Raw genomic sequence first — 11,615 nt, 5'->3', positions numbered from 1 at the left:
GGGACGGGGTCCGAGCAGGCGGCGGGATGGGGCTGCTGCCTGGTGGAACACGCTGGTTTTGGTTAAGACAAAGAAAACAAAATTACAAAAGTGGCTGTGTGCTTCCCCCCACCCGCCCCACCCGCTTATCAGAAGGTCCTTCTCTAATTCTGGCCCCTGAAAATTTGAGAGGATTTGTCGATTTCTGGTTCGTTTGCACCCTTCTCCCTATGTAATATTGACTGAAGGTTACTGAAATCGGTGGTTGCTATAGGCCACTCTGTTTATGTCTACTACTACTAAAACAATGTCAGAAGTGACCTGATTCCTGAATAGAATCATAGGATCTTTTAGGTTGGAAAAGACCTTTGAGATCATTGAGTCCAACTGTAAAATAAAAGGAGGGAAAAAAGAAAGAGGAATGAAAGAAGGAAAACGGAGGGTGAAGGTTGAAAGCAAAATCTGAATTCTTCCTTTTCTTCCTTGGAATCTTTAAATAACTTGTGCATTATCTGGACTTGTGGCTGAAGGCTCAGTCAATGCTGCAGTCTAGTGGCTAGAGAAGCCCAAGACCAGAGGGGTTGTGGAGTCTCCATCCTTGGAAATACTCAAAAGCCATCTGGATGTGGCTTTGTATACATCATGATTCTATATCACTTCACATAGCCTGAGCTAGTTGCATTGCATTAGGGTTAAATACTGGAAAGTATGAATTTGCATGTGTACCGCTTTTCCTTTTTTTTTTTTTTTCCTTGACTGTCTTTATGTTTTGATTATAGATTACTTTAAAAACTTTTGTCTAGAGAAATTGATTGCAGCAATGTTTTTCTAGATCCATATGCTCAACTTCTTCTTGAGGCTATGAAGCAATCTGGTTGGTACGTAAACTAATTCATCTTGTTCTTTGTAGTAACGTCACTATTACATGGAGTTACTGGTCTCTTTCAAATTCTTCCCTGTAATTTTGTTTGTTTGGGCCTTTCAGCACTGTCTTCAATGACCGGCACTTTTCTTGTGAAAACTGTGATGGCTGTGTCAGTGGAGGTTTTGATTCTGCGACGTCTCAGGTAGGCACTGGGCATTGTCTTCTTTCAAAGGAAGCTGATATCTGCTGATATGCTGATATCTGAGTTAAAGGCATGAAAGCAAGATAAATGAAAGTTGTTCCATGCTATTGGAGCTAGTACACAGCAGAATGATGAGGCTGTTAATGTTGAAAAACACTGATCTAGAGAGCCTAAATGCTGTAGGTGGTGTGTGCTGGGTCTCTGAGAAGTAAGGGAGATGCTGAAATTTGATGACAAGACTACCTATGTTTTTTTTCTTCTACAGATTGTTCTGTGTCAGAACAACATTCGCCACCAATCCCATATGAACCGGGTGGTCACACATGAATTGATTCATGCTTTTGATCACTGCCGTGCACATGTTGACTGGTTTAAAAATGTCAAGCACTTAGCATGTTCGGAGGTAAGTTAAAATGCTTCTAATGTTGTCATTATGTTAATTACTTCTGATTTTTAGGGATGGTTCATGTTTAAATAAGCATGCTGTTACACAGACTTCATTTGGTTTAATCCTGTTAATACGTTTTGTCCTTTCTGTCAAGTCAACAGTTTCATTCAGAAAGCAAATACTTAGTTTTCACAAATATTACTAAGTCAGTGTCATACTAAACAGAATATGATCACTTTGTGTGTAACCATCTCAAGAAGTGGTTATTAACAAATTAGGGTAATTAGAGGTGAAACCATATTCACACATCAATCAAACGTTTATAAGGTTCTTTCCTGCCCCCCCCCCCAATTCTTGGTGCTTTGTGTAGTTATCACAGTAGTATGGTAACCTTGATTTTGTTTAGATTTTTTTGGTTAAAACCAAACTTGTCTTTTCCTATAATGTACATTTTTTTATTAATTATGATGTTGCTAATAATACACTTCAGTTATGACTTCATGCCCATTTCAGAGGACATAGAAATTTGCTGCTTGGAAGGCCTTAAAAAAACTGATGCATTAGGAGGTGAAATTAAACTGAGCATAGGGTAGTAGAGTTTCTTCTTGTGTACAGAACTTGTATTCACATGCTTTTAGTTGATTTCTGATGTAATCCATATCATTTGACCACAGAAAAGCTTACCCTTATGATTAATATTATGAAAGTACATTCTTGTGACTGTGTGAATTAGGTGTTTTTTTAACTTTTTTAAAAATACAAAAAATGATACTAAAAATATTAATGTGGCTTTGTTTTGATTTGGGTGTTTTTGGTTGCAGTTTTTTTGTTTGTTAGTTTTTAATGAGAACATATTTGATTCCAGACTTAAGATGTGCACGTTTCACCTATAAACAATATATGAGAGGACCAAAATGATGAGTTTGGTACAGAACAAATCAGATCTCATAAAAATGAATTTTAATTCATGAAATATTTCCTGTGGAAGAGACTCACAGTCATGTATTATCTTTACCTTTTTATAGATAAAACTTAATGAAGTGATCTTATGTGGTATCAGTAGAGCCATTCTGTATAACTGTGGGTGGTTGACCTTGGCTGGCTGCCAGGCCATTCTCTGACTGCCCATCCTCAGTAGGACAGGGGGGGAAAAATAAGATTAAAAAGCTCATGGATCAAGATAAGGACATGGAGGTCACTCACCAATTACCATCATGGGCAAAATACACTTGACTTGGGGAAGATTAATTTAAGTTTATGCCTGTTAATGACAGAGTCTGGTAGTGGAAAATAAAACTAAAAATATCTTTTCCTCCCCATCTTCCCAGGCTCAACTTCGCTCCTTCATTCCTGGCTCTTCTATCACCTTCACCCCAAAGTGGCACAGGGGGATGAGGAACGGGGGCTGGGGTTGGTTCATAACACTTTGTCCCTGCTGCTCCTTCCTCTTCACACTATTTCCCTGCTCTGGTGTGAGGTCCCTCCCTCGGGATACAGTCCTTCATGAACTGCTCCAACATGGGCCTTTCCCAAGGGCTGTTGTTCTTCAGGACCTGCTCCAGCGTGGGTCCTTTCCACAGCGTACAGTTTTCCAGGAATGGACTGTTCCAGTGTCAGTCTCCCATGGGCCACAGTTCCTGCCAGAAAACCTGCTCTTGTGTGGGTTCTCCATGGGCTGCAGCTTCTTTCAGGGCATCTCCATCTGCTCTGGTGTGGGGTCTTCTTTGGATTGCAGTGTGAATATTTGCTCTGCTGTGTTACTTCACAGTCTGCAGGGAGGCAGCCTGTGTCGCTATGGTCTTCTACACAGGTGGCAGGGGAGCCTCTGCTGTGGTGCCTGGAGCACTTCGTCCCCCTCCTTCTTCACTGACCTTGGTGTCTGTGGGGCTGTTTCTCTCATGTTTTTCTCACTCCTCTCTCTCACAGCTGTCATGCAGTGGTTTTTATCCTTTCTTAAATGTGTCATCACAGAGGTACCACTGGCACCGCTGAAGGGCTCAGCTTTGACCACTGGCGGGTCTGGTTTAGAACCAGCTGAAACTGGCTCTGTCTGACTTGGGGGCAGCCCCTTGTCTATTCTCACAGAAGTCATCCTGGCAGGCCCCCACTGCCAACATCTTGCTGCATAAACCCAATACAATAATTCAGAATTATTAACTTATCTACTTTCTTTTTTTTTTTTTTTAAGATTTACTCGGTGCAGAATAAAGCATGTAAGCCTCAAACATAAAATTAGAGAACATATATAAAACAAGATTGTGCTTGTTCTTGCTTTTGTTGAGATTATTTGTTTGCTTCAGGTCTCTTGATACTTATTTTATTATATGGTGTTTACAATTTTTATTGCCAGCTTTTTAATTTTTACATTTCATATTTTCCATGCATTTATTCTCACTCTGGTACTTAATTATAGGAAATCTAGTTTGGGTTATATTTCCTAACTGAGGGGGTAGGGTGTGGAACAGTTGGCAGATGAAAGAAATCACAGTGCACAGAACAAGATGGTTAACAAGCTAAAACATACATACTCATTTAAATGTGGCTTTTACTAAAGTAGGTGGGTTACTGCTCTTCTGGGTATTGCAGCTGTAGCCTTTGAAAGGTATTTGCCTTTCTTCCTGACTCCTCTAAACAGCTTCTGATATAGATTGGGAAGAATATTACTTTCCATTAGCAGTTCATATGTTTGTAGAAAGAGAAACACACACACAAAAAAACCCCAAACCTCTTCTCCTCATTCATTTAAGCTTTGGGAATATATTAAACTTGATCCCTGGAGAAACTTACAGGTTATGTAGTAATACTTTGCAGTTCATTGAGGCTGAAAGATTGGATATTAAGGGTAATATGTACTTAATAAGCAGAAGTGGCCCTGGGAATATTCTCTACCAGCAGTCAGCGGAAAGATATTGAAGAAAAAAATTTGTTACAGCTTTTTTGACTTTGTATTTCCATGCATTTCTCTGATCATGTGGCTTTTTTTTTTTTTCTCAATAGATTCGAGCTGCTAACCTCAGTGGAGACTGTACACTGATGAATGAAATAGCCAGGTTTAAATTTGGCTTAAAAGGACACCATCAGGTAAAGACCATAGATGTTAAAGTCTTTTGATTTGTTATGAGCCATCTTTATCTACTTGATCTTGGCCTTCATAGCTGAAAACATCAGAGAAAGAAGTAGATGCCATGGACTTGCTGCTTTCTCCTAACTAACCTTTAATAACCTTTAATGTTTCGTGATAAATTTGTTTTTACACCTTGTTATTTTTGTTGGAGTGAAATTCCTGAATATTTAGTCATATCGTAGAGCATTACCACTGACAATGGGTGGTTAATAAGAACCAAACAAAAAACAGGGTTTGCAGGAAATGCAGTGGGAATACCTTACCCAGTAAAATGTCTTTGAAAACTGGAGGAAGGAGAATGATGAGGGTTTTAAATAACCATATGTGTTAAGTCTTACAGGAGTTAATTTTTCTTAATAGTAATGAAGACTGTGGGTTGAGTCCCGAGTGGTTGCTCATGTTAGAGTGGCAGTTAGCTTGTAGCTGTGGGGATGTTTACATCTTTTTTTTTTATCTTCTAGTAGACAAACTGTGTAAGCAAATGTTGCCAGAAAGAGCGGTATTAAAATGAAGGCCTGTAGAGGAGTCATTCTTTTATGTTTTATAGCATTTCAGTTAGAAAAGTATTTATGTCTGTTTCTTTCTGACATTCTCTTGTGTCCAAGTCAAGTTGTAAAATACTCGATATCTACAAGTGCCAAATTATATTTTAATTCCTGTTCTAAGGAGTGTCTTACTTATCTGATGGTTATTTGCACATGGAAAACTACAACATAGTTAACACAGGATGGAACAAAAATGTACTTTAGTGCTTATTACAGGCATTGTTTGACTCTTCTGTGATACAAAATTACTGTGTATGTAGTAGGAGTTAACACATGACAATCTGGAAAAAAATTATTTATACTAATAATGACAGATTTTTCTTTATGTAATTCCCACTTTAGACTTGTGTACGAGACAGAGCAATTCGTTCCATTCTGGCTGTTAGAAAAGTTAGCAAAGAAACTGCCGAAAAAGCTGTGGATGAAGTTTTTGATGCCTGCTTCAATGATCTGGAACCTTTTGGAAGAATTCCGCACAGTAAAGCAGATGCAAAACGTGCTTATAGAGACTTTCAGAACAGAGATCGCTATAATGCTAATTTGTAAAGGAAGAAACATGACAAATTATGTCAATATCTGATTGTTCTGTAACATCTGGAGTTACAGTCTACACACAGCAGTGCTGGTGGAAAGGGTAATTCTATCAAATGTATGAACTAATTTTGTAAACTTTTTCCAGGAGCCAACTTCCATGGAAGTAAACAAAGTAAATGAATAAGACCAAAACCCATGTTTCCTCCTCACCTGTTATTCCAGTGAGATAATGTAGTACACCAAATTACTTGTCAAATAATGATCTGCACATTTAATTCTGGTCAGTTTGACTAGGATGACTAGGACTTGGTTTCTAAAAGTTTGTTGTTACTTGTATTGGGTTTGTGTAGCAGGGTCTTGGTAGTGGGGGGGGCTACAGGGGAGGCTTCTGTGAGAAGCTGCTAGAAGTTTTCCCTGTGTCCGCTGCTGGCCAAGGCCAAGCCAATCAATGACAGTGGAAGTGCCTTTGTAATAAAATATTTAAGAAGGAAAAAAAAACCTGCTGCAGCTCAGTAGCCAGGGACAGAAGAGAAGTGAGAGGATGTGAGAGAAAACAGCCCTGCAGACACCAAGGTCATTGCGGAAGGAGGGGGAGGAGGTGCTCCAAGCACTGGAGTGGAGATTCCCCTGCAGCCTGTGGTGAAGACCATGGTGAGGCAGGCTGTCCCCCTGCAGCCCATGGAGGCCCACAGTGGAGCAGATATCCACCTGTAGCCCATGGAGGACCCCACACCAGAGTGGGAAGGAGGCAGGAGGCTGTGACCCTGGGGGAAGCCTGCGCCGGATCAGGTTCCTGGCAAGACTTTGTAGACTCATGGGGGAGAAGCCCATGCTGAGGCAGGGTTGCTGGCAGGGCCTGGGGCCAGGGTACCCATGTTGGAGCAGTCTGCTCCTGAGGGACTGCACCCCATGGGAGGGATGGACCCACGCTGGAGCAGTTTGTGAAGAACTGTGACCCCGTGGGAAGGACTCACATTGGAGAAGTTCGTGGAGGACTGTCTCCTGTGAGAGGGACCCCACGCATGAGCAGGAGAAGAGTCCTCTCCCGAGGAAGAAGAAGCAGCAGAGACAACGTGTGATGACCTGACCCCAACCCCCATTCCCGTCCCCCTGTGCCGCTGGGGGGGAGTAGGCAGAGGAAACTGGGAGTGAAGTTGAGCCCAGGAAGAAGGGAGGGGTGAGGGGAAGGTGTTTTAAGATTCAGGAGTTTTTATCCTTTCCTCTGATTTTGATTGGTAATAAATTAAATTAATTTCTGTTTTGCCCGTGATGGTAACTGGTGAATGATCTCTCCCTGTCCTCGACCCACAAGCCCTTTGATCTACTTTTCTGTCTCCTCTGTCCGGTTAAAGAGGGGAGTGATAGAGCAGCTTTGGTGGGCACCTGGCGTCTAGCCAAGGTCAAACCACCACATACTAAATAAATCTTTTTATGAAATCTTTACATTTCCACCATCCTTGATACACACTCATAAACTTGTTGATCTTCATCACTCCATATTAAAAGATGGGCACCTGAACTACAGCTCTTGGGTCTAGATTTCATAACTATGGCTAAACCCAAAATTTAATAAACTGCTACCTCTGGTTTTGACCACCTCCTGCAATTCTTGGAATTGCAGCTCATCTAATGTTAACTTTACAGGTACATTTAAGCCCTTTGGCTTTTTTAGGAATTTGACTGATGGCTCTGCTTACCAGATCAAACGTACAAGCTGGATAAGCATTGATGAGAGTCTGTCCACCAGGCTGAGCTTTGCTCAAAATGTTGGTGTAGCTTATGCTCTTCTTCCTATACTTGTTAGGTGGGTAAGTAAGTCCATCTGAGGAAAGCAAGAAGCTGCTAGCTTCATCCTAAGTCTGAGAGAAGCTGTCTCATTCCTCTGTTATTGCCAGATATGAGGTAGTATAGTCATTGTCATGGATGCAAGAGAACCATGTTTTCTTCTTTTTCTTGAAACTGAAGGTGTGACTTGACCACAGGTACCGTTCACTGATGTAATGGAGATGTGGGTCCCCAGTCAAAGCTTTGTAGGCATAGCTGCTGTGACAATTGCTGGATCCAGACTCAAGTGGGAAATACAAACTCAAGTTCCACAAAAGAGGAAATGGTGCCTTGATTGTTAATCTTTCATACAAAGTGCAAAACCTTTCAGACAGGCTTTCAACTTCATAGGATGTCAAGGTCTGAGCAGTGGTGGTGGGTGAAGTTGTTCACAACTGCAGAAGCGTAGAATTGCTGAGGTTGGAAGGCACCTCTGGAGACGCTACTGTTTCAACCACACTGCACAGAGCAGGGTCAACTACAGCATGTTGCTGAGGAGCATGTCTAGCTGGGTTTTGAATATCTCTAAAGGCAGAAACTCTATAGCCTCTCAGGATAACCTATTCCAACATTTGATCGCCCTTGCAGGTTTGTGGGTTTTTTTCCTTCTTGTGTGTAAATGGAGTTTCCTGTATTTCACTTTGCGCCAGTTTCCTCTTGTCCTTTCCTTGGGTACCACTGAGAAGATGCTGGCTCAATCTTCTCTACTTCCAGCTTTGCCTCATCAGGTATTCATACATATTGATAAGACCTCCCTGAACTTTCTCTTCTGCAGGCTGGAGAGTACCGTCTCTCAGTCTCTCTTTGGTCAGATGTTCTGATTGGTTTATCATCTTTATGGCAGTTTCCTGGACTCACTCTACTTAATGTCCATATCTTGCTTGTACCGGGAAGCCCAGAACTGCGCCCAGCACTCCAGATGTCTCACCAGTGCTGAACAGAGTGGAAAATCACCTCCCTCAACCTGCTGGCAACACTTTCTAATGCAGCTCAGGAGGATCTTGGCCTTGTTTGCTGCAAGGCTGTGTTGCTTGTATACAAATTGGTGTCCACCAGCACTGCAAAAGCCTTTTCTGCAAAGCTTTCCAGCTAGCTGATCAGTCCATGTTGTGTGCTGGTACCTGGGGTTATTCCTCAGCAGGTGCAGGAGCTGGCATGTCCCTTTGAACTTGATGGGGTTCCTCTCTGCCATGTCAAGGTCTCTCTGAATGGCAGCACAAACCTCTGGTGTATTGACCACCACCACCCCCGGTGTTGTATTGTCTGTAAACTTGCAGAAGTTGTACTACTGCTGTCTTCCAGGTTGTTAATCACAGAATGGCAAGGGTTGGAAGTGACCTCAGGAGATCATCTGGTCCATCCCTCCAGTGCTGGCCCTGATACCAATGCCTGGGGCACATCACTGATGTCTGGCTCTATTGTGTGTAAGCCCCAGACATGGTTAAAGAAGGAACATGAACTTGGGAACATCTCAGGCAGTTTGCATACATGCACTCAGGAGATTTAAAAAGTTTGAAAATATCAACGTGAATTATTCTGTTCACTTACCTTAAGTGTCAGAAAACTATTCCAGGCGTGTTTAATTTATTGCTCTAGGTGTAATGATAAGTCAAATACCTGGAACCTGGGTCCTCAGCACAAGAATCTGCCAATCCTGTTTGTTCACATTGAATTCAGTCAGGCAAAACCCCACTGTTCTACTTCTGCTATTTCCAGATAGTTTTAACTCCAATAGGATGTAACCTGCTACCTGGATGGGCTTAGACAGCGTGTAAGGTCACCATGCAAGCTTGTAGTTTGAACCCAGAGCTCAGGCTTAATCACTTGGAAGAATAGCTGCATATATATACAGGCATTATATATATATACAGGCATTTTATTTGTTCTCTGTTTATTGTAAAATACAAAAGCAGTCCTGGGAGACCTGGACATCGAGGTCCTTCAGCCCAGGTTCTCACTCACCCCCTTCCAAGAGAGAATGTTCCAATCACAGGGCCACAATCCTGTGGTTCTGGTCTTGCTTTCCTTGGCACTGTGTGTTTTGATTTCTTCAGTTCTCTTTCTCAACAAGGTTTGGAAAGAGCAAGAAAACTGGATGAGAGTGGAAGTGATGACTATAAATATACTGGGAGGGGGAATTTAAGTCACAGTACAAGGTTGAACAGTTATGAAATGGTCATGGTTAATTTAAATAGGAAATTAAAAGGTAGTATATAAGCATCTGAAGAGTAAAAGTATTCTAAATAAGATGGAAAACAAGGAATATGTATTGTTTATACTGAGGATGAAAAGCTTAGGGAAAAGGTTGATCCCAGAATAAGAAATGTTAAGTCCTTTAAGTATTCCAAAAAGGATGAACTGAAACTAGATTGTGGTGTATTCACATTTATCTGCATTTTATTTCTGGTTTAGTGAGCCTGCATTTCAGAATTTCTCCTGGTCATTGGCAAGGTTGTAAAGGAAAGGGCTGTTCTGCCTTTTTTAACCTCTGCACCCCCAAAGATGTATAACTTTGGTTCCCAGTTCTTCACTGCCCTCCCCTGCAGCACTGGGGAGGCCACAGTGATAGGCTGAGTAAGGTTGAGTTTAGGACGAGCTCATAGATTTGAGATCTTAAACCCTTTTAGTGCCACCTTGGTCTATTTTACTCACATGTTCAAGGTTAAACTAATCACCAAATTTGAGATCAGGAAAGGAAATTTTCCTTAATTTGGTAGGGATGACTGGGATTTCTGTTGAGCAGCCAGACGCTGTGTCACGCTGCTCAGCCACTAGCACGCAGCTTTACGTTTGCAGCCTGCCATTACTGCTCTGAAGGAAGAGTCCTGCCTGATAAGTCCAGTGCTGGGCTGAGCTGTGGCCGTGGCAAGGCTGGGTGAGTCTGGTCCTCAGAAATGAGATCTGAAGCAGGCCATTACGCCAGCCCAGTGCAAGCTGCCCTGCACACTGGGGTGTTAGTAGGGAGTTGGGCTTCCTGAGCCCACAGTGACCTCTGGGACAGAGTTGCCAGTGAGAAGGACAGATCTGGAAGGAACAGCCATCCAAATTGCCTGAGAATTTCATGTTAAGTGATGGTTCTTTTTGTTGCAGGGGTGAAGCTCACTGGCATGACCTCGAATGCTTTCTCTTTCCCACCTGTGGCATGTTTGTCTGCAATGGAAAAGCTTTTGTGACGTGAATCCTTTATGCCCTGAATTGCTGCTCGTGTTCTGGTTGTCTGGTTGTGGAGGGCTGGGCATGAAGGTCAGTGTTACTGCCTTCTGTTCTGTGTTCCTATATGTTTTGTGATGACAAGATTGTTAGTGTACGAAGCTTTTTCAGGCAATACCCAACTGTGTTGGTCTCTTCTCCCAAGTAACAAGTGACAGAACAAGAGGAAATGGCCTCAAATTGTGTCAGGGGAGGTTTAGATTAGGAAAAAATTTCTTCACAGAAAGGGTTGTCAAGCACTGGAACGGGCCGCCCAGAGAGGTGGTTGAGTCCTCATCTCTGGAGGTGTTTAAAAGACATGGTGCTTAGGGACATGGTTGAGTGGTGGACTTGGCAGTGTTAGATTAACAGTTGGACTTGATGATCTTAAAGGTCTTTTTCCAACATAAACAATTCTATGATTCTAAGCTTCATGAAGAAGGTGATTGCAAAGGAGCCACTTCTGTCCCCTGAGCAGAGCCAAAAGTGTGTCACCGTTTCCTGAATAGCAGCAAACACTTTGAAAAGATTCAGATGTAAGCACTGTCCTCACAAAGGACAAAGCAATGCATCCAAACAGTGCCTGAGAGATCTGATCAAGCCTGAGTTGTTGGAGTTGTTCTGTTCATGTTGGACTTGGTGGATTTATTCCCAAGTGTAACATAGCACATACCCACAGGTATCATTGTTTCTGGGGCTAAGCATTAATGCAAATCCCTTGGAAAGTCATCTTAGTTGTCTTGGAGGAAGTAACCTCTTGGCCAAGATTCCCCAAACCTGTGCTTTCAGTAGTTTTGCAGAATTTCAAATGGAGGTTTCATAATCTTAGTTCTTGAGGTAATTCCATCAGTGACTGACATAATCGCATAGCTGAATATTCAAACAGAAAAAAAAATGATATAATACCTTACATACCTGTGGAGAAAATTACACATTGAATTCTAAGCTTCTGATCTTTGATGTAA

General features: G+C 42.0%; 1 protein-coding gene across 1 annotated transcript; it reads left to right on the top strand.

Moving 5' to 3' along the window:
• Nucleotides 1–764: 764 nt before the first annotated feature.
• ATP23 (ATP23 metallopeptidase and ATP synthase assembly factor homolog) lies at nt 765–6,009 on the top strand. Its single transcript, XM_009646408.2, has 5 exons — nt 765–857; nt 965–1,046; nt 1,312–1,449; nt 4,432–4,515; nt 5,446–6,009. The coding sequence occupies exons 1-5, from the start codon at nt 841–843 to the stop codon at nt 5,647–5,649; spliced, it is 525 nt and encodes a 174-aa protein (XP_009644703.1). The 5' UTR covers nt 765–840; the 3' UTR covers nt 5,650–6,009.
• The last annotated feature ends 5,606 nt before the right edge of the window (nt 6,010–11,615 follow it).

This window comes from Egretta garzetta, unplaced genomic scaffold (assembly GCF_000687185.1).
Source record: "Egretta garzetta isolate BGI_Z169 unplaced genomic scaffold, ASM68718v1 scaffold349, whole genome shotgun sequence".
NCBI classification, from domain to species: domain Eukaryota; kingdom Metazoa; phylum Chordata; class Aves; order Pelecaniformes; family Ardeidae; genus Egretta; species Egretta garzetta.
Note: the sequence above shows the minus strand (reverse complement) of the source record. Positions and strands in the feature narration are given on the sequence as shown.